Here is a 22,638-nt window from a genome sequence, read left to right as displayed (position 1 = left end):
ATCCTAACCGCCCTAGGAAGGTAGCCGGATCCAAACCGCCTTACAGAGGTACCCGGATCCGAACCGACCTACAGAGGTACCCGGATCCGAAGAGGTCTATGCCAGGAGTCAGATCCGTGAAGGCCCATGAAGGAAGCCGGATCCGTGGAGGCCCATAAGGAACCCGGATCCATTACGACGTAGATGGAAGGCGGATCCTTGACGTACACGGCAAGACATTGTACCGTAGTTAGGCAACCTGTAATCCGGCTAGGACTCTCCATGTAAACCCTAGATCCGTGCGCCTATATAAGCCGGATCCCGGGAGCCCTGAGGGGAGATCTCGAGCTAGAAACGAGACAACCACAACTCATTGTAACAACGCGAAAGCGCCCAGATAATTCCAGACAAGCAGCGAGTAGGGCCCCGTCATCGTGCAGTGTGTTCCGAAGCTGGGTAAATCGCGTACCACCGTCCCGTGTGCACTCCGCCCTATGGCCCCTACTTCTTCTCCCCTCGTGAGGATCCCTCCTCCGAGGTACCGTCGATTAGGCAACGACGGTTGGCGCCCACCGTGGGGCTCGCGGCGTCTGGAGGCCGGAACCGGGCGGGTTCCACATCTTCATCTGCGAGACCGTTGATTTCGACGGAAACGCACTGGTAAATAATGTAGCTACGACCGCCGCCGAGCAGGACGCAGCTGCAAAGATTCGATCTGAGTTGCTGGACCTTCCTAAGGAAGACTCCACCTTAGATCTGAAAATTTCAAATCCTGGTTTTGGTAGTCAGATCGGCACCTATATTTGGGTAGCCGGATCCATACCTATTTTTGGTTGCCGGATCCGCATCTATATTTTTGGTTGCCAGGTCTGCGCCTACGTTTTTGGTAGTCGGATCCGCACCTATATTTTGGTAGCCGGATCCATACCTATTTTTGGTAGTCGGATCCGCACCTATATTTTTGTAGCCGGATCCGCACCTATATTTTGATAGTCGGATCCGCACCTAATTTTTTGGCGATCGGATCCGCACCTACAGGACCACCGCGATAATCAATCTCGGACCGGCTCGATGGAAGACCAAAGAAAATCCGCACGAATCGCCGTTGAGTTGAACACGTTCGCGGAAGGTGTATCCGGGTAGGAATTCTCTTAGGAGTTTTCTACCGTTGAATCTACCAAAATCCGCACGGCCGCCGTTGAACTGGAGATGTTCGGAGAAGATGGATCCGGATCGGAATCCTCTTAAGAGTTTTTTCTATCTTGGATCTACCAAATTTCGCACGGACCACTTTTAAGCTCGGCACGATTTGCGGAAGATCAATCTGACCCAGAACCATCAATGGCCGGATCCGGTCACAGTTCTGAAAGCGTTCAAGTCGGAAAAAGCTTTTTGGTGCTAGTGTTCAAGTCGGAAAAATTTGCACGTCAAAGTAGATCAAACCGACACTTCTTCAATGGAACAAGTTTCGAGGCTGACAATCCAAGTGCTACAAATTCACGTACAAAGGCCAAGCACTAGAAAGATCAATTGGTGCAACTCCACGTGAAGATGACTTTTCAATCGATAAAGCAAAGGTCCTTGTGTGTGCATGTCTGAGCGATTTGTGTGCGTCTTGGCATGGTCTTGACCGACACCGCAGATGGCATTGCCCTGGACGGATTCGTCTCCGGTTCTGCTACGACCGTTGTCAGCTCTACTCCAACTACGCTACGGACCGCGGATTGACGAAAATTTGCAATGGCCGGCTTTGCCACCAACGCGGATTGTTTTGTCTCCGTTAAGGTTGGCTTCACCTCCGCAAAGGATTGTTTCGGCTCCGCCATGGCTGACTTTGCCTCCACAGCCGACTACTCCGACTTCGCCACCAGTACGCACGACTTCGCCACCGTGGCTTCATGACGACCAGATTCACCTCCGTCATGAACCACACTGACTCCGCTCAAACAGCTAAGTCTCAATTTATATTTAATATTTTAAAATTTTATGATCATGAGATTAAGATTGGTTCACTCGTATCCTGAGTCTTTTACCGCTTTCGCTGTTGGTCATATCTTTTCCACGATTTGCCTCGCGCTCGTGAAAAACTTTGTACTGTTTTTTCCGCTTAAAGCTCCAGTACGCTACAAAATTTCCGCCTTCGGGGGTTAGCTTGAGTTTTCTGGCCTACACGTTTTCTGTTGTTTATATGTGGATTTCTTAGTAGTGACATTTCGGTACTTAAAACCGGCCTCTGTTTCTGAGGTTCTTGATTGTTTCGCTATTAAGCGCTATCGCCTCAGCAGATGTTCTGTGTTTAAAGTTTGTCGTCTCACGAAAAGTCAAGCATATAAACCAGAAGAACGGATAAACCAGCACTTGCTTAAAACATATAAATTACATTAACTGTTCAAGATAGTCGAGTTGTTTTCGCCTTGACAGTTTTATGTTGTTCAACTGCTGCATAGTTTCAGCTTCAAAACATTTGTTCAAAGGCCGTTTTTGTTCCGCCTTACATTTGTTTGTTGAACATGATCAAAGAAACAATTTAATACAAATGTGTTTTTGTGTTTATATATCAGGTACATGATGCTTGGACCTTCAACGGTCCTCGAACTAAGGTGTTTTCAAGCAGACCTGGCAATCGCGAGAAGCCCAGGGGAAGCTAGCCGGATCCATATGAGATAAGGTTAGGCGGATCCGTAGCATGCACAGCTGGAAAAGCAACTTGAGTTTTGATTCCGCTATGCTTAGCCGGAACCAACCCTCGGGGGCTGCGATTTTGATCTTAAGTGAAAAGTGTGTTTCCTTTCGAGTATTAGTGCTGGAAATTTCCGCCTAGATGCTTGGGATTTACACTATTCCTTGGTCACATATAAAGATAAAGCTACTCTAAGAGCTCCAAGCCGGATTTTCAAGTAAATTCACCTTGGATCTCGGGGGCTACATCGATGAAGTTCTCTTTGGAGCAACTAACCGAAAAATTTCCACCTTGACGCTTGGGGGCTAAGTTTCTGAGCATCGAGTCTCCTTGGAGCAAGCCGACTCAACGCTCGGGGCTACATACATATGGTTATGTCAAGAAAAATTTCAAAGATGGCGAAAATCCGGCTAACTAGTCGGATCCGCACCTAATTTTTGGTAGCCGGATCCGCACCTAATTTTTGGTAGCCGGATCCGCACCTAATTTTTGGTAGTCGGATCCGCACCTTAATTTTTTGGTAGCCGGATCCGCACCTAATTTTTGGTAGTCGGATCCGCACCTCAATTTTCGGTAGCCGGATCTGCACCTAATTTTTTGTTAGTCGGATCCGCACCTATTTTTTTTGGATAGTCGGATCCACGCCTATATTTTGGCTAGTCAGATCCGAACTTACATTTGGCTAGTCGGATCCATACCGAAGATTGCGTTGGATGGTGTCTTCGAAGAATCTGACCATTGGATCATGAAGTTTCCGACCAATACTTGGTTGGAGATATGAAGTTTGGAGTCCTTCAAGATACTCTATTATTCGTTCCAGCCAAAGGATGAAGATACATGCGCAAGCTGAGCTGGATGGAAGAACGGTGAATCTTGGAGAACTCCGGGGGCTACTGTTGTGGATATACTTCATAGGTATACCATCGACATGGTCCGATTCTGGCAAGCCCGGGTGGCCCACAGAAGGTGGTGATGGCATATGGTCCACCGGGCAGCCCAGTTGTTGTTGATCAAGATGGAAGATGTCCAACCCAGGAACAAGGAGCCGGATCCGAACCGCCCTACGAAGGTAGCCGGATCCTAACCGCCCTAGGAAGGTAGCCGGATCCAAACCGCCTTACAGAGGTACCCGGATCCGAACCGACCTACAGAGGTACCCGGATCCGAAGAGGTCTATGCCAGGAGTCAGATCCGTGAAGGCCCATGAAGGAAGCCGGATCCGTGGAGGCCCATAAGGAACCCGGATCCAGTACGACGCAGATGGAAGGCGGATCCTTGACGTACACGGCAAGACATTGTACCGTAGTTAGGCAACCTGTAATCCGGCTAGGACTCTCCATATAAACCCTAGATCCGTGCGCCTATATAAGCCGGATCCCGGGAGCCCTGAGGGGAGATCTCGAGCTAGAAACGAGACAACCACAACTCATTGTAACAACGCGAAAGCGTCCAGATAATTCCAGACAAGCAGCAGTAGGCCCTGTCGTCGTGCAGGTGTTCCGAAGCTGGGTAAATCGCGTACCACCGTCCCGTGTGCACTCCGCCCTATGGCCCCTACTTCTTCTCCCCCCTCGTGAGGATCCCTCCTCCGAGGTACCGTCGATTAGGCAACGACAGGTAAGATTTTAAACTTCTTAAGTGATATCACCCTTACTTCCGATGCCGCTGCTCCAAGTCACTAATAACCAATCCAATTCCTCGTCTACATATTCGGACGTAACCAAAATGGATGGCACTTATTTCGAAACTGATGTAGCGGTATAATAAATATGTGCTACTAGTATGTATTGAGTACTACCTTTGTTTCGATGAATAAGGTCCACACATATTTTAAGATGAATTTTGACTGAAAAATTAAGCAACAAAATCTTGATTATATTGTGCGTTATCGTTGGATTGATATTGAAAACACTTTCCAATAATGCTAATTTATACCAAGAATATTTACATACTTAAAACAATTTTTAGTCAAAGAAAAAATAAGAAAAACGAGGCCTGCCGGAGTACTAACTCGATCGAGGATTGAAGTTCAGACAGCTCGATCGATCGAGGTGCATGGGAAGCAGACAGCAAGCCAACGACCTCAACTGAATCTAACTTCGGTCGATCACAACCAGCACGACCACGAGATTAAATTAAGGATAAGTTGATTAAGAGCTGCAAGGAAACTAATGGCGCAGGACACGCCGAGGAGATAGCTAGACTGTAGGAGTCGATGGATTGATCATTGTACGGTTCAACTGCTCGTGCATGCGGCTAACTGATTAAGCCCAGCTGCATAATGGTGCCTGCGCCACATGGCTGGCGACGATTAATTACCCCCCGCATGATATGATTGTGTCGTGGAAACCCCATGTGAAGGTGGCCCTCTTATCGATAAAACTATCCCAAAGCCAGCGCTCAATCGTTCATAACACAACTCACCAATACGTATTATATGTGATACTGTACACTTAGACAATGGCGGAGCTTGACAGGAAATCCATGATCTGGGGAGCAAAAAGCTCACAATTTGCTATATAAGGGTTTATGCCAGTGTGCTTAGTTAATAATAGAACATCTATCATATTAAATGGACTTTGCGTTACAAATTAAGATAGGATAGCCGCTAGGAGAAGACATGGAAGCGTCTTTTGCATCCAAAATTTCATCTACGGTCTCTCGGGGATCACATGGTTCCTTTGCCATAAAGAAAAAGGAAAACTCAAATTCACAAGATCCCTATTAATAAAATAGAAATATCAAATAATAAATCAAGAGAAAAATCTTCATGTAAAATGGCTTGATAGTTTCCAGTTCATGGTTTTGTGGAGATCGATGGTTTAGATGTGGGAAAATAATAAACCCTGTAATTTCTCCCGGACCTGAACATGTTATTCTAGCTCCTCAGTTCCTTTTTAGTATTTTTCCAACACTACTCCAGGACTGCAAATCCATGAAGGCCAATCTTTCAAGAAGAAACCTACTGGCACGCGTCACACTAGAATATCTACACACCATAGAAAAGTTGGGGCATAAAATAAAAACTTTGACTCAGATTTTGAATTCTATGAAGAATAGAATGGAACACGTGTTAAAATCCTCATTGCGCCTGCGTCGCACTAATGAGGTGTAGTTACGGGTGTAAACGGATAGAATAACTTCCGCTCCAAAACCGGTGGCGAATCCGTTTTAAGATATCCATATCCGATTTTAAATTTTTTTGCGGATAAGGATATCCAATTCCGAAGTGGTGCTCCAGATACAGTGTAGGATATGGTATATCAAATAACATGCGGATATGGATTATCCAAAATTTAATTAGGATAATTCAAAAAAATTAAACCGGATAATCCGATTTTTAGTCATAATTCAAGGCCAACCTTGGAAGGTTAGTAGTTATTGAGTTACCAAATTCATTTGGCAGTCATGTTTAGCTCTAAGTTTCTATCAATGCTTATGTTTTAGCGCGTTATGTCTCTTTTCTCTTAAGTACATAAGCCTGAAAATTTAAATCTCTCTCAAAGATTTAAAATAACTATACCTATTTACTGATGTGAGCATAAATCCGACTGTTTTTGTTTCCGGTCCGAGTCCGCCCCATTTCCGATTCGAATCCGTAGTCCAAAATATCCGCATTCGAATCCGAAACCGATCAATATCCGCTCCAATCCGAATTCGATAAAAATATATGGTAAAGGATATGGTATGAGCAAAATACGATCCGATCGGGTTATAGCCCGGGATGCCCAAGGCCGAGCCCTCTGAACTGATTGGAAATATGTACCTTCATGTGCTAGCGTTGAGGAGGCTGAGGTTTTAGCCTATCTTGAGGGACTTGGCCATCTGACTCAGCACTTTGCAGGACAGGGTATTTTGAAGAGTGATTGCCTTTGAGTTATCCAAGTTCTAAATGCTAAAGAAAGGGATAGATCCGAATGCTGGAACTTATACATGCAAGCTCAGGATATTCTGAGAGTATGCGGTTGTATCACAGTTGTTAAAGTAGGTCGTTTAGGCAATGTTTCTGCTAATAGTCTAGCTACTCTAGGAAAGCCTGGTGTTAGCGATTCTCTCCGTAATGCAGCTCCGCCCTGTGTGGCGGCAATTGTTGTAAACGATGTGACCTAACTTTATTGAAGCAGGTTCAAGACGCACTCTTTTCCTTCCAGGGTACCTAAGAGGGCTAAGAGGTTTTTAATGAGGCGACCTATCTATTTAATATATACTGTGATTACTTGAAAAAAATCTGATCTGATCCGTTTACACCCGGTATAGTGCAGTGGACATCCCGTTCGTGTACAGTGAGTACTACAGGAGGAATACATCAATCCCGTTTTTCCATTACACTAGTACGTGTCGGTGCTAGTGCGTGCTCGGCATTGAGCGGCCGGAGGATGGCAACACGCGAGCTACCGGCGTTAACAGTACAACTGGAGGGATTCCCGCAAAAAACAAAAACAAAAATCTCACATCGTCCACGCGCACGAGCCGCCGCAATGCGTCCATAAATCCTCCCGAGCAGCTTTGTTCCATGACCAAAACACATGAGCCCTTTGTACTAGCATCATTGGCTACGAAAAGTCTCTTTGGCACATGAGCTCCAGTGATCCCAGTATTTGAAAAATATATTTCTGCAATTCCAAAAAATCTGAAATTAAATGGGTACATATTTATAAACATTTTGAAGGTAGTCTGTAAATTTCGGATGAAAATATGTTGTATTTTGAGCCATACGAAAAAGACAAATTTCTGACAAAAATCTAAAGTTTCTATCCCTACAAATTTGTTATTTTTCCTGAGCTCAAAATACAAGGCAATTTCTACCAAAAATTTACATGAGTATTCAGAACATGTGTATGTATTTGTGGAATAAAATTTATGATTTTTTAAAACACATAAATATAATTTTTTAATATTACAAAAATCAGGAGCACTGGCACCTGGGTGCACCAAATCTGCTCCCCATTGCTAGGCTTATTAAACACAAACCGCTTTACAACCCGGAACAAGTAGTACCGCGCCAGGTGTTGGGCGAGCAAGCATAAGGCGCAATCATATACTTTCGCAAACTGCATGCTGATAGTATAGTATTCTACTCACTCTGCTCCGTAAAAAAATATGTATAAATTTTGTTAAAAGTCAAACCATGTAAAGTTTTACCAACTTCTTAGAAACCTCGCCACAATTTTAAAATACTGCCAGCGAAAAAGCCATCCGTGACAAAATCGCGAGGAGCCGGGGACGATATGGAGCTTCGTGTTGGTCATCATCCCCGGAAGGCACCTCTCACCTCACGCCGCCCCGATCGCCGCCGGCTCCAATCATGCCCTTGATCGCACCGCGCCACCCTAGATCTCGCGATGCCGTCTGATCCCATCGCCGACTTGACACACTATATATCAGGAAATAGGAGGCACATATGAATGTACTTGGTTGATAAATAATAAATATATCATTCTTATTTTGTTGTTATGGCAAAGAAAATACAACTTTTGAAGATGATGTGTCATATGTAAATGCCCACATATTTATTTATTGCAATGTCTAGTTTGTTGCTTAAGGTAAGTGATTATTTCTCTCGTCACTTGAGGTTAATTAAATGAGTCTCTTTCATTTAGGATTAAAAAGGAGGAGCACATTTACCCTGTTCAGACGATCTGCATACCATGCTACTTGACTCATAAACCTAGTTTCATTCTTTTTTCACTCCTAACGGCTACACTCCACTAGACATGTTCTCCGGTTTATTGTTTCCATTATCCCTTCCCCCACATGCATACCCGTCGTCTATGTCGATCATGGGCGGAGCTCTTTGGGTACACCCATTAATTTTACAAAAAAAGTTTCTATATGATATACATTTACCTGTCAAGAAACCTGTCCATGCGTGACGTGCGACGACGGACGGCCGACAGGAGTCGCTCTATAACCTCTGGGCTGACTGATCGAGACATGGTGCTGTCATGCGCGTCACGGCCGCATGAAATCACCGGGATCGCATGAACCTAGACATCACCGTCGTTCCCAGCGGCGAGTGAGGTGGGCTACAGCCTGCTACTCGCGTCTTTTGCAAACTACTAGTATTATGAAAGTCTGGGGACATCTTTTTATACTCTGTACACCCAAATTATAAGTGCTACCTCCACCCATGATGTCGACTGTCTCTGAGTTCGGTTGTTATCTAGTTATATCAAACATTTTTACTTTTTGTAGCTTCTTATCACTAAATCATTTGATTCTAATTTACAATAATATGTATTTTTATTACATCTCACAACATTATCCATACAACTGTGATAGTAGGTTTAAAACTCATGGTTTATTGTTAAACAACTCAAGCAACCAATAGTAGAAATACTCCAAATTAATGCTCTATTTGTGTCATGGAAAATTAGTTTGTGCAATTGTGTTGAACTTAATTCTTTCTAATCCAAACCGAACATCAAATGTGACAAAATCGCATCTATCAATGGAGTAAACTGTGCCACTCAGATTTGTTGTATAGTGTTTTCTATGTGTTGTTTTTTTGCTTCTATTCTCTTACCATGAGTTTGTGTCTATTGTAGTATCTATAAGTAAATATGTTGATAGTGGGTTCTATAATGCACGAGACTAACACACATATATTATAACTACATTCTTCGATCAAGATTTTTTTAGCTCAGTTTGAAGTAATATACATTTGTAAATTCGAAAATTCATAAATAAATAGAAAACCATAATGCATGTTTACAATGTTTGTTGTTAAGTAGTATCATAGTTCCATCACATTGAAGTTAAAGGCCGGGGTCGTTCTTGGCCACGGGAGACGGGAGCACGAGCACACAAACCCACACAATATATTTGATCTGGCCACCATAACATGGTTCTCACTCCTTTCATGTTGGCGTCAAATAAGGCACTGTTGACCATGAAGGGAAGTGCACGGTTCTCAGCCGTTGTACATGCCCTAACAACGCCAGGCATAACTACCCTGCTCCGGATAATTTAGGTCAATTAAATGACTAAGAGGGGTAATTTTAGAAGGAATCGGGTAAGCTAGACCCGAGCGTTGTTTAGAGACGAAAATTTGAGAAACAATATAAGCCCTAAGTATGGGAACGGAGGGAGTATTAGGAAGGTACCATGCATATAGTCAAACGAAGAAAAAGCTTACTGAAAAGAAAACTCTCGCTAAAGTGATCTATTCCTTGTAGAAGGAGACCAAACACCATCAAAACAACACAACAAATTCATCATCTCCAAAAGCGTCGCCTCTAAGAAGGAAATAGTGTAGAAGCATCATCATCTTCCAAGGCTATTGCCAGGCACAACAAGTTAAGGCCAGACCTTTGATTTTTCACCCTGCAAATTTGGACTCTGAATCAACATATAGTGATTGTTTTTAGCAACTAGGTAGAAACGCGTGCTTGCCAGTCAAAAACGGTGGGCAACCGGCTATGAATAATCATTTCAAGATATAAAAGAGCAAAAAAGTTAAACATATGTAAAATTGTCTCAGGTCATAAGCATAGATAAAGGTTTGTCCAAGGAGCGGTGCCATGGATGTTGTTAGAGTCGACAACGAGCAGCTCTACCACAAGGAATCGAAGCCCTATCATTGACACTTCGGCGCAGGCCACGGCGGAGTACGTTGTCAGGTAGATGACGAGTTGACATTGACACGACCTTTTGCTCCTATGATAGTAGCAGGATCTTGTTTCGGGGGAGAAGTTAACGGTGTAAATTACAGTATCTTGTACGCAGTAGTTAAATAATTTAGTGGGATATTGGACACTTCAGCCTTCAAATTTACCAGTGATTTTGCTTTTTTTTTTTTTATCTCAGTGTTACTCGATAAAAAAGGATTTTTTTTTCCAAGCTGCCCGAAACATTAGTCTGGCTCGCTTTTTAACCAAGCATAGTCCCGGTTCAACCTCCGCCACGCGCAAAAAAAAATCTCCTCCTGCTCCCCACGTCTTGCCCATCCGCCTCTAGGGTTTCCGCGACGGCGGCGGCGATGGCGACCACCTCCCGGCGCGGCCCCGGCGGCGGGGCCCGGCCGATGGACGACGAGAACCTGACCTTCGAGACCTCGGCGGGGGTGGAGGTCGTGGGCAGCTTCGACGCCATGGGCATCCGCGACGAGCTGCTCCGCGGCATCTACGGCTACGGCTTCGAGAAGCCCTCGGCCATCCAGCAGCGCGCCGTGCTCCCCATCATCACGGGCCGCGACGTCATCGCGCAGGCCCAGTCCGGCACCGGCAAGACCTCCATGATCTCCCTCTCCGTCTGCCAGATCGTCGACACCTCCGTCCGCGAGTACGTCTATCTCCTCCGCCAAATCAAATTCCCCTCATTGTTTCGCTTTGACAGTTAAACGCGTCGATTCTAGGGTTTAGTGGTTGCTATTGGGAAAATTTAGGCATTCGCAGCTGTGTCGTATCCTAGATTTGTGTTTCGTGTATATAGATCGTTTCTCTTGCTGGCCGAACTCATCATGTCGCATTCCTTTGGTGGAGCAACTGTTTGGCTAGGAACTTCAGCTTTACGGTTTACTACTTATTTTGCCGACTGACAGCGCTACTAATTCTTAGTACCAATTCTCATACGAACCAGAACACGTAGCGCACTGGCAGGTTTATGCTAGAAAAATGATTCTAGATTTGTGGCAGCACATAGATTTATGTATTCTGTCAAAACAATCGATTCTATCTGCGGCTGAGAATATGTCAGAAGCATATGCTGTTTTGAGAATCTACATCTTGCCTTATGCCTGCTGCTACAATGACTCGCACTCATTTAGCCCTGTAATGCATCAGCGCTGTATCATGCACATGGAACACTTGTTCCAAAATCATCGTAAAGCTGAAGTTGATATTGGGTAACATTGATTCTGTAGGGTGCAAGCATTGATACTGTCGCCGACTAGAGAGCTTGCAACGCAGACCGAGAGAGTGATGCAGGCTGTTGGCCAGTTCATGAGTGTGGATGTCCATGCTTGTGTCGGTGGCAAAAGTATCGGCGAGGATATTAGGAAGCTTGAGGCTGGAGTGCAGGTTGTGTCCGGAACACCGGGCAGAGTCTGTGATATGATCAAGAGGAGGACCTTGCGCACAAGGGCCATCAAGATCCTGATTCTGGTTAGCGCACTCTTTTCTGCTGTATTTTTTTTTTGTTTGCTCAATTTCTGCGAGTCTAAAATGCTTTCGTAATAGGATGAAGCCGATGAGATGTTGAGCAGAGGTTTTAAGGACCAGATATATGATGTCTACAGATATCTCCCCCCAGAACTTCAGGTCGGTCTTTGAAACTAAACCTCTCTCCTACTGCTATCTTCCGTAGCCTTTTGGTCTTCCACCTTTGCGACCGGTCTTTTTCATTGTGCTTTAATCAACTTGCTGGTAGCTAGTCTTGCCTACTCTGTTATTCATACAGACAGGTGTGTGTGCTTCTCATTTTTTGTTTCCTTTTGTTATTCATCATTTTTTTGCATGTTTTTAGTTGTCACATTCCAGAAGCAGTGAACTGGTAATGGTGGAGTTAAACATAAACATGAGCACTGAGCCTGTAGTTGATGACTGGACATAGTGGCTCCCTGACAGAGTTCTCATACTTCTCTAATTGTGTATTATTGAACCATACACAGGTTGTTTTGATCTCTGCAACTCTGCCCCATGACATATTGGAGATTACTAGCAAGTTCATGACTGATCCAGTCAGGATCCTTGTGAAGCGTGATGAGTTGACCCTAGAGGTAAATATCACCACTTGTTGTGCTTGATTACGCTTTTTCTTATTTGGCACTTACATTTTTTGTGTCATATTTCATATTTGTAGGGAATCAAACAATTTTTTGTTGCTGTGGAGAAGGAGGAATGGAAGTTTGATACCCTATGCGATCTTTATGATACATTGACAATCACCCAAGCTGTCATTTTCTGCAATACTAAGCGAAAGGTAATGTGTTGCTCGGTTTAATTATTCTTATTGCTCATATGCTCTTGGCAGTGAATTGCTATTATTACAATCACTCAACTCCACCCCAATTAACATTTATGTACACTAGCTGCTTGTTTTTCTTAGGACAAGTCATAAGCTTCTCACTTTGTTGCTGCATTTTTTTTTTTTTTGCGAATTCAGAGCTTTATTGACTTTGTTGCTGCATCTGGGTGTTCTTTTCTCCTGTTAATTTACTTGTGTCAAAGCCTAGTTCATGCAGGGCAACTCCCCCCAAAAAAGTCTGCATCACTTATGTTTTGGATTTGCTTTTGGTTACTCTACTAAATTGAAGCAATGCACTTCTTTGACTGAAGCATTTACAGGCTTGTGCATTTTTTCTTTCTGAAGGCTGTCCAGCTTTGGTAACCATGTCCAGTTGACGTAATTGATGGTTCACATCATGCTAAAGCAATAATTCTCTTTTGTTCAGGTGGATTGGCTTACCGAAAGAATGCGCACCAACAATTTCACGGTATCAGCCATGCATGGTGACATGCCTCAGAAGGAAAGGGATGCCATTATGAATGAGTTCAGGGGTGGTTCAACCCGTGTTTTAATCACAACAGATGTTTGGGCTCGAGGACTGGATGTTCAGCAGGCAAGTCTTGTCCAGTTTTAGCATTCATTTTTTTGCTATCTTTAAGCACAAGGTTGCATGATGCTTAGCTTGATTACTGACTGAATTTATTTTCCATTTAACCAGGTCTCTCTTGTCATTAATTATGATCTCCCTAATAATCGTGAGCTCTACATCCATCGTATTGGTCGTTCTGGGCGTTTTGGACGGAAGGTAAAGTTTCATGTCCTGCTGCAAAACTTAGGCATTCTCCTCTACCTCCCTGTGATTAGTTCATACTAGAGATTTTGGATTTTAATTTCAGTATTTCTCATGACAACCAAATAAACAATTGCAAATCTTGGGCTATGTTGTGTCAGTAATGAAGACTATTTGAGTAAATTCAATAGTTTATCACTTATTTGCTTGAACTCTATAGAAAATGGTTATGTAAGGCAGGACACTCCCTCTGCTTCTGAAATGCGCCTCCCTAGCGAATTAACAATTATGGGGCACAATGCTCATGCTTGACATATATGATTAACTGATTTTGATGTAATGAGAAATGCCTGTGCCATTTGCAGGGTGTGGCGATCAACTTTGTGCGCAAGGATGACATCCGTATCCTGAGAGACATCGAGCAGTACTACAGCACACAGATCGACGAGATGCCGATGAACGTTGCTGATCTGATCTGAGCTTTCAGGAAAGAAAGAGGTGCTGCTGTCATTCATGTGACTTACTTGATTATAATACATTATTATTCATAGCCTTTTAATTTCCTAGGATCGTATGCTTCCTGAATTGAATATCTTTTCTTCCAAGGTAGTAACTGAGATTAGGTTGCTTTCTCAGATTATGTACATCACGTTGTACTGAACTAATAACATCTCATATGTTAGTGCAGGAACAGATTCAATAAGGCCTGTGATGCACCCAGTTAAGTTCAGTATCAGAGGAGAGTTGGTGAAACAAGCTCTCCTTTAGCGTCATTAAGTAAGTGCAACTGAAGCTTCTCTCACGTAGTTGCAAGGAAACTAAGGGTGCAGTATTTTGATCTCTTGGTAACCCACCTACCAACTACGCGCCCTTAATTTCCTTGCATCTCTTGCCATCTCTACTACAATACCTGTGTAAGTTCAGACTGGGAATTGCATTGTGAATTATAAGCTATTCCATAACCTTTTTCACACGCTCTCCAGTTCAGTTAGACTTGACTGGTATATATGTGAATTCTTAACTTTTCAATTGGCAATGTACTCAATGCATCCAATTGACTTGGCCCAACACGATATTCCTTCAAGGGGGCATACGAGGATGTGAAAAAAAATAATCTGATTTTCTAGATAACGATAGAAAGAAAAGGACCCTAGACTTGTGCAAAGGGTCTAGCCATTTAGTTAAAGAACCAAAATGAAAGTCCTGCAACTTCCATTAGTTGATCCTTCTTCCATACATGTACAGTCAGAAATAGTACAATTGCTAGGTCACCTTAATTTGCAAGCCGAATATCTTGTTACAATGGTTACTTCGGGTGTAGCTGATTTCTATCCTGCAATCGGTATGTACTTACCTTTATTGTGGTTCTCTTTCAGGTATGATGTCCACGAGAAGCTTGCGAATTTCATGGTCCATGGCCTTCAAAATGTTTGAGAACCTGTTTGGATTGGGCAACCAGATGTCCGCTGCTGTCAGATTTGAGAGATGATTCAAAATTTTGACATTAGTTTTGAATTGTAATATGTAGTAACGATGCTCTTAGAGACACTGGATCAAAATTGTTGAATTGCTTTACCAAGAAAGTGCTTTTCTATTGCTGTGTAAGCCAGTTATCGTCTGATGGTACTATGTAAAACTGAAAGTAATGCAAAATTTGTATCTGGGTCTGATGATGTATGTCGTTCTTCTTGAGTTAAATACAGTACTCGTCCTTGTTTGATATGAAAGAAAACAGGCAGCCGTGTATGTTGGTGCACTTCAATTGGGTGGCAAACTTGAAGTGAGCTATGCAATGACAGTACTCGTCCTTGTTTGATATGAAAGAAAACAGGCAGCCGTGTATGTTGGTGCACTTCAATTGGGTGGCAAACTTGAAGTGAGCTATGCAATGTTTCACTGTCCCAGTTGTTTCTTTTTCAGCTTTGAATTGTCATGATTCTACACTTGCATGCCAGCAGGTCTTGTTAATCAGAACTATTGTGCAGTTCTACACTTGTTCGTTTACCATATCTTGTCAGTAGAATGACCCTTTGCTAGTCCTACTTATCTCTAATTATTGTCAGTTCTAACACTTGTCAAATTGCACATGTATTTATATTGATTTCTTCAGGTGAAACCAAATTAACAAGCGTCTGCTTGATATTCGTGCCGCACTTAATTCACAGCTTGTTGCTTCCACAGGTATAGCATGATAATCACCAATGATATTCAGCACTAGGAGTAGCAATGCAAAGCTTATAGCTTTCCCCGGTTGTTTATGCACAGTTCAGCTTGTAACCTTCGTATAGCTATTTTCTGGCTGGCCTTTTTGCCGTGCATAACTTCTTTTATGCACATTGCAATTTCTTTTTTCCAATGCACATTGCGTGTTTGTTTTAAAAGCAAGCTTCTAGTTTGCTAATCTACATGGCTTGTAGAAAGCCTTAGGAAAACTTTTTGTTTGACTTGGAACCAATCTATTCCATTAGACTGACATAGCTAACTCGCTGGCCACCATGACACAAACATCGTCAGGCATATCCTCCAGCCAACGAAGCTGAGGATCAGTCTGCCTAGCACCATAGGCTGCGAAGTCATGGGCTAATTTATTACAGCCTTTTGGGTAAAACAGAAACTCTACTGAAATAAAATTTAACTGAACAAACGATCAAATTTCATGATAGATGACACCTCCAGTTGTAAGTCCCACTCCCTGGATTGAAGCGCCGTGATCAGATTTTTGCAATCAGTCTCAATTTGGATACATCCTATACTGCATTCGGCAGCAGCTTGGATGGCTTCAAGACAAGTTGTGGCCTCAGTTTGTACTGCACTGCTTGCATGTGCAATATACCCTGCTCCTACCTTCAGAAAACTTAACGTTCCGATCTTCTTTAGTCATTGAACTGGTACAGTGGTGTTCCCCCGCATCGACACCCTGCTCTGAAGGTCGTCTGAATATAGCAATGTGACGGTTCTAGCTATCTCAGTTCTTAAAGTAATTAGACAACTACGGTAGAAGGTTCTAGCATGGTAGTAACTAAACAAGCTTCTAATTGCTTATTAACATTGGCTTGGAGCACATCTTAAGAAATATATCTTACTAGAAGGAACATGTTCAGGAAGCTAGTTCTGCTGTTGAAAGCACTTTCATCTGCAGCAGACTCAACAAGATGGGGCCATCGAGAAATCATGCATTTCTCAAACAATATTGCCTCTATATACGCCATAACTGACGCTGAATGGATCAGCAATTGATAGGTCATGTGCATTCAAGCACTTGTACCCTGACTCACGTCTAAATTCGATTGTCGCGTCTCGAGAAGCTCTAGTTTCCACTTCTAGCAACCTGCAGTGATCAGCCACCCACGCCTTGTCAATCACCCCCTTGACTAAAAATGTGATGGCCTTTAGCACTTTGGCATTCAAGATAAAGAACTTGGCAAGATCGACATCTTGCTCTCCACCAGCGTAACTGTTCAACACCAGTATTTTGAAATGGCTCTCGAAGCATCTGATCGGATTTAGCGGATCATATTGACGCACACTTTTCATCTCCGGCTTTAAGAATTTGTCCCACTGTACAATGAAATTAAGAAGAGACGCATGTTAAAAGCAATTCGCAGCAAAACTAGATTAGATGAGAATCAAACATTTGTTTTGACAATTGAAGCAAACAAAGAGGAGTACTCACCGTGACGTAGAGCTTTTCTAAGAAGGGGAGGCACATGATGACGTCGAGAACCACATTCAAACAAGGGGCAGAATACTCAAGCGCTAACACTTTCACAGTACATACTGAATGGCTCAAGCTGGCCGGGATCATTTCCTGAAGAAGACAACAAACATAAACAACATTGTATGTATGAAAGACGAAATGAAGAGTTAGCTAGCAAGGACTACCTGGAAGACTAAGCTTTCAATTTCGATTCTAGAGATGCAGCACCACAAAGGGCCTAATATCTCCAGTTTTGGTGCCCTAATTATCCGGATAACACCTTTAACTCCCCGACTACAAAGTAGAAGCCTTTCAAGGAAGGGGGTGTCCTCAATAACCAATTCTTGTTCTTTCCCTAAAGAAACACGACCGATGCCCAAGCTCCTAAGACTTGGCGAGCTAACTCGCAGGCAACCCACATCATAAAATTTACATATGTAAAGTGACTCCAAAGCATGGCAGTTGGAGAGCATCCCAAGGAAGACATCCTCCGATATGGAAACGAACCGTAGGGTGAGCTGCTTGAGGAAGGGGAAACACGGCCAAGGAGGCATCTCCTTTCCAATGCCGCAGAAGCCGATCCTGGCCACGACGATGGTCGATGCGCATTGCCGGAGCACGCATGGTGGCAACGGGCGGAAACATGTCTTACGGGTACATTTCAGGATCCCGAAGCTGATGTCGAGCTCCTCAAGGTTGGCGAGGGCTCCGGAGCATAACCAACTCTCGATCTGAGCAGCGGGGTCCTCGGTGTACCTTTTCACTTCTTTGTATAGGTGGACACATTCGTGGCGGAGGACATCGTTGAAGTAGAAGCGACGAGTCGGGGCAAGGTGGTTGGAGAGTATCTTGGAGACGATGGAGCAGCGCTTGGACCCATCTTCGCAGAGGCTGTAGTCGACATGGAGGTTGAGCGGCGCAGAGCGCCAGAGGGGACGCCATCTGCGAGCAATTGCTTGTGTGCGGGCACCATCCTTAGTGGGTAGGAGGGAGATGATGGTGCCGAGGATGTCGTCGGGAAGTCCGCTGATGCGATCGTTTTTGCGGCTCGCGTTGGTCCCACCAACGGACCCTCGTTTCTTTGCCACGAACGTCGTCATCATAAGTGGTGGAGATTGAGTAAAATCTTTGGGGAGGTGAAGCTGCAAAATGACATGTAAATTTTCCGTGGATCGCCAAATTATATGACAAGAAGCTAGGATTTTGCAGCAGCATTTTGAGAAACTTGCATAACTAGACTGATCATGTCCACAAAATACATTTTGTAACATCAATATATGTATGTACATATAATAAGCACTCCAAAACCAAAAGAAACAATGTACTACTGGCCGGCTACTTCATTATCTTCAGATTCACCAAGCATCTGTATGTTTTCTGGAAAATGAATCGATGGTTTGGCCCTTGCCATTGCTATTACTTTCGACCTACACAGTGAAACAACAATCCGTAATCAACAATGTCAATTTGCTACAGAAGAATCGATGACCTAGCTAGAGTTTCCCCACAATTCTGAGATGCAGGGTCAGAGCCAAGGATAAGCAAAGAAGTGGAATCGGGACTATAGTGGGAAATTAAAGGGGGGAAGTACCGTCAGGGAAACTGGTAGGCCGGAGTGATCTCCGAGGGTTGCAGCGTGCGGCGGAGGAGGCAGTTGGAGCTGTTAGTCCCCGCTGTGTTGAGATGCAGTTGCTCAACGCGCGCGCGCGTCCAGGATTAGACGAACCCGTCTCCGGCAGAGCGCGCCGCCGGCGGCCGGTGACGCCCACTGCGTCACTGCCACGCCTCGCCGCCTTCGGTGTAAGAGCATCTCCAACAGGCGCTGTAAAACGCGCGCGCGGCAAAATACCTGCCAGTTTGGCGCGCGCGAGCGCTCGCGCGAAGCTCCAGCAGACGCGGGAAAAAGGCGCGCGCGGTAAATTTTTTGCCGCGCCCGCGCGTTTGCGCCATCCCACGCGGGAAATTTGCCGCGTGCGCTGCCGCGCGCGCTATATAGACGACACGCGCCAACCGCCTTCCGCGTGTCTCTCCGCCTCTTTCCCCGCCGCTCTCGTCTCCGCGCCACGCGCCACCGCTCTACCTCCGCCGCCCGTCCGCCTCCGCCTCCGCCTCCGGCGACATGCCTCCGCGGCGCCGCTCCGCCTCCGGCTACCGCGGCGTCCGCGCGCGGCCGAGCGGCCGCTTCGACGCCGAGATTCGCTCCGGCGAGGAGCGGATCCGGCTCGGCACCTTCGACACCGCGCATGAGGCGGCGCGAGCCTACGACGCCGTCGCGTGGCGCCTCGGCCGCCCCCGCCGCCAGATGAACTTCGACGACGTCTGGACGCGCGAGCGGGCGGAGATGCCGGCGCCGCCGTCGCCGATAGTCACGCGCGAAGAGCAGCGCCGCCATCGGGAGCCGGAGCAGCGCCTCCTCATCGCCGAGCGCGACGAGGCGATGCGCGTCCGGTGGGCGCGGCGCTTCCCGGAGGACGTCGCCGCCACGGAGGCCTTCTACGCGCGAAGGAGGAGGAGAAGGCGGCGATGAAAGCGGCGAAGAAGGCGAGCCGCGAGAAGCGCCGCGCCGAGTCCGCGGCGAGGAAGAAGGCGAGGGCCGAGCGGCGGCGAAGAGGAAGGAGGAAAAGAAGAAAGGCGCAGGGCCGTCGACCGTCGTCCTCTCGTCCTCCTCCTCCGACTTCCACCGGACGTCGACGTCCACGCCGGTGTCGGAGACGACCGCGAGCAGCTCCGACTACGACTGGGAGTCCGACGAGTAGTCGGACGAGTAGTACTAGTATTTTCTATGTCGCATTTGTATCGTCGCACTTTAATATATTCGTATTTCGTTCAAATTTCATAGTTTGTTTGATGAATTTTAAAAAAAAAACGGTCGCGCGCGCTGCAAAATAGCGCCTCGGCGGAGGTGCGTTTTCCGCACACCAACGCGCGCTGCAAAATGCAGCCTCTGCCGGGGGCAAATTCGCTATACCGCGCGCGAACGGTATACAGCGCGCCCAATCGCCGGTATAGCGCGCGAGAATTTGCAGCGCCTGTTGGAGATGCTCTAAGAGACGAGAGCCAGAGGAACCGCTGTTCGTTCGTATCTACGCTGCCAGCGATATTGCAGTTTTATTTTAGGGTTGATCGATCTGACCCGTTGAGGCGATCTGGCTTTCCGGATACGAGACGTACTTTCTTGTCCCGGCAGCAATCGTGGCCGCTCCATCCACTGCGCTGGGAAGGCACCGTCGGATCAAGCACTGGCACGCATCGCACGCCACGGGCTCGACCTCCGTCGCCGCTGCCACCATGGGACGCCGCCGGGCTGAGCAGCTGAGTTCCTCAAATGGTTTACTTTTTAAGGAAGTTTTGTGTTTTAGAGGTCTCAAATAGTTTTCAGTTGAGGCACCTTTGATTTGTGTCTCAAAACAACAAGTTATCAAAGGCAGTATTGAAAATTGTCATAAAACTACACCATTTGAGGCACATATCAAAAATATGTCAAAGAGTTTCAATATGCCTCAAATAGTCTTTTTTTGAGGCTCGTTTCAACGTGTCTTAAAGAAAAGCCATAATTTTTTTGAGAACCCGCAGGAGATCTGCGTGTCATTGTATTAAGCATAAGAAGCGGACCAAGATGTCCCATACAAACGGATAGCAGCCACCAAGCAAACCGGCCTTTCTAAGAAGGCCAGAAACTAGTGAACATCTCTAAACCGTCTACCTCTACACTCACACCAAACCCGCCATTCCTCGAGAACTAACCCTAAGGTAACATTCACCGGCGACAACTTGCCATCGAAGACCCTAGCGTTCGAGCCAAAGCATGCGCATAGCGAGCATGATCAGCGAGTTGGCCTTCTTCCTATCCGCCGGCGGGAACCGATGAGCCGCCTGCAGCCACCACTCGTTGATGCCGTGGTCTCCCATGGGTACGATGTCTGGAAGGCCTAGCCGGATCACCAGGCCGGACCAAACCGCCTGAGAGAACACACAATGGAGCGAGAGGTGGTCGAGAGTTTCATCAGCAACGCTACACAGGGGGCATATGGTGTGAGTGGGCAAGCCGCGGCGCAGCCTCCGATCTGCCGTCCAACATCGACGCCTCAAAGCCAGCCAAGCATGGAGCTTGTACTGCAACGGCGCGAAGGAGTCCCAAACCAGCGTCGCCCCTGGCAGCCCGCACGTACCATGCCATAGCACACGGTAAGCGGACTTAGAGGAGAACTTTCCGTCACCACTCCACTTCCAGGTGAACCGGTCCTCTCCAAACCCCGCCCACGACACGTGTGCAACGGCCTCCCAAAGGCGAAGGTATTGGACAATCACCGACACCGAGAGCTCGCCGGATATGTCAGCAGCCCACGCATTTCCCTCCAGCCCGTCACGCACCGATCTGCGTCGGCGCGCACGGTCTCCCGCACCAGGTCCACGAGATCCGGGGCGATGGTTGCCGCAATGAGACCGCCCATCCAAGCGTCCTCCCAAAAACGAACGGAAGCCCCACTCCCGACCTCAATGGAGACCGAGGCATCAAACAAGGCACGAGCCTCGCCACTGACCCTCACGTCGAGCCCAGACCACGGCCTGGAGCCGTCCGACCGCTGCAGCCATAGCCACCGTGCGCGGAGGGCCACATTCAGCCAGTGGAGGTTATGAAGACCCATCCCACCGAGGCTTTTAGGCTGGCATACGGAATGCCACGCCACCATGCAGCACCCTCCCCTAGCATCATCCTTGCCGGCCCAGAAAAAGCCGCGCCTGAGCTTGTCCACAGCCTTGATGAACCACGGATCAACGTCGAGAGCGAGAAGGTGGTAGAAAACTGAGGCCGTCATGACGGCCTGGACATACACCAGCCTTCCCTCCCTCGACATCAGCCTCGCCTTCCAAAACGGAAGCTTAGCCGCCAGCTTGTCTAGAAGGGCCTGCAGCTCCGCTTTCCTTGGCTTGCGGATGGATAGTGGCAGCCCCAAATAAGAACAGGGAAGGGAGCTGAGGGGGCACGGCAGCGAAGGGGCCACGGCTGCCAGCAAATCGTCAGAATACTGTATTGGAGCCGCAGTGCTCTTCGCCGGATTCGCCTTGAGGCTGGAAGCCGCACCGAAACAGTCCAGCACCGCCCACACCACCTGGAGGTCCTCAGCATTTGCCTTGGCGAAAATGACCACATCATCCGCGTATAAGGAAACTCTGTTCCGCAAGCCTAAAGAAGCAAGGTCAGCGAGCACGCCAGCTTGCTCAGCGGTCCTGAGCATGGCCGACAGGACATCCATGGCGATTACAAACAGAAGCGGGGAAATGGGATCGCCTTGGCGAAGGCCCCGGCCATGTCTAAAGGCGGCACCACCACAACCGTTCACCATGACAGAGGTGCTGGCCGTACGTAGGAGCAAGGCAATCCACTGCAACCACCGAGGACCGAACCCCCGATGCCTGAGGACCTCCAAGAGGAAAGGCCAAGAGATGCTGTCGAACGCCTTAGCCACATCCACTTTCAGCATGAAGGAGGGAATCCTCCTGGAGTGCAGCAGCTTAGCCGAACTCTTGACCAAGAGAAAATTG

The 22,638-nt window shown here is 46.5% G+C and overlaps 1 protein-coding gene across 2 annotated transcripts; it reads left to right on the top strand.

Annotated features, from left to right (window-relative positions):
- The first annotated feature begins 10,625 nt into the window (after positions 1-10,625).
- Positions 10,626-15,171, top strand: LOC124675254 (eukaryotic initiation factor 4A-III homolog A-like). 2 transcript variants are annotated; one of them, XM_047211322.1, is made up of 10 exons: positions 10,626-10,942; positions 11,523-11,763; positions 11,839-11,919; positions 12,270-12,377; positions 12,461-12,580; positions 13,053-13,220; positions 13,326-13,412; positions 13,763-13,895; positions 14,092-14,174; positions 14,774-15,171. In XM_047211322.1, the coding sequence occupies exons 1-8, from the start codon at positions 10,641-10,643 to the stop codon at positions 13,874-13,876; spliced, it is 1,221 nt and encodes a 406-aa protein (XP_047067278.1). In that variant the 5' UTR covers positions 10,626-10,640; the 3' UTR covers positions 13,877-13,895; positions 14,092-14,174; positions 14,774-15,171. The 2 variants fall into 2 exon arrangements, with proteins under 2 accessions (XP_047067278.1, XP_047067277.1); XM_047211321.1 differs by having other exon boundaries at positions 14,086-14,174.
- The last annotated feature ends 7,467 nt before the right edge of the window (positions 15,172-22,638 follow it).

Source organism: Lolium rigidum, chromosome 7 (assembly GCF_022539505.1).
Source record: "Lolium rigidum isolate FL_2022 chromosome 7, APGP_CSIRO_Lrig_0.1, whole genome shotgun sequence".
Taxonomy (NCBI): Eukaryota; Viridiplantae; Streptophyta; class Magnoliopsida; order Poales; family Poaceae; genus Lolium; species Lolium rigidum.
Note: the sequence above shows the minus strand (reverse complement) of the source record. Positions and strands in the feature narration are given on the sequence as shown.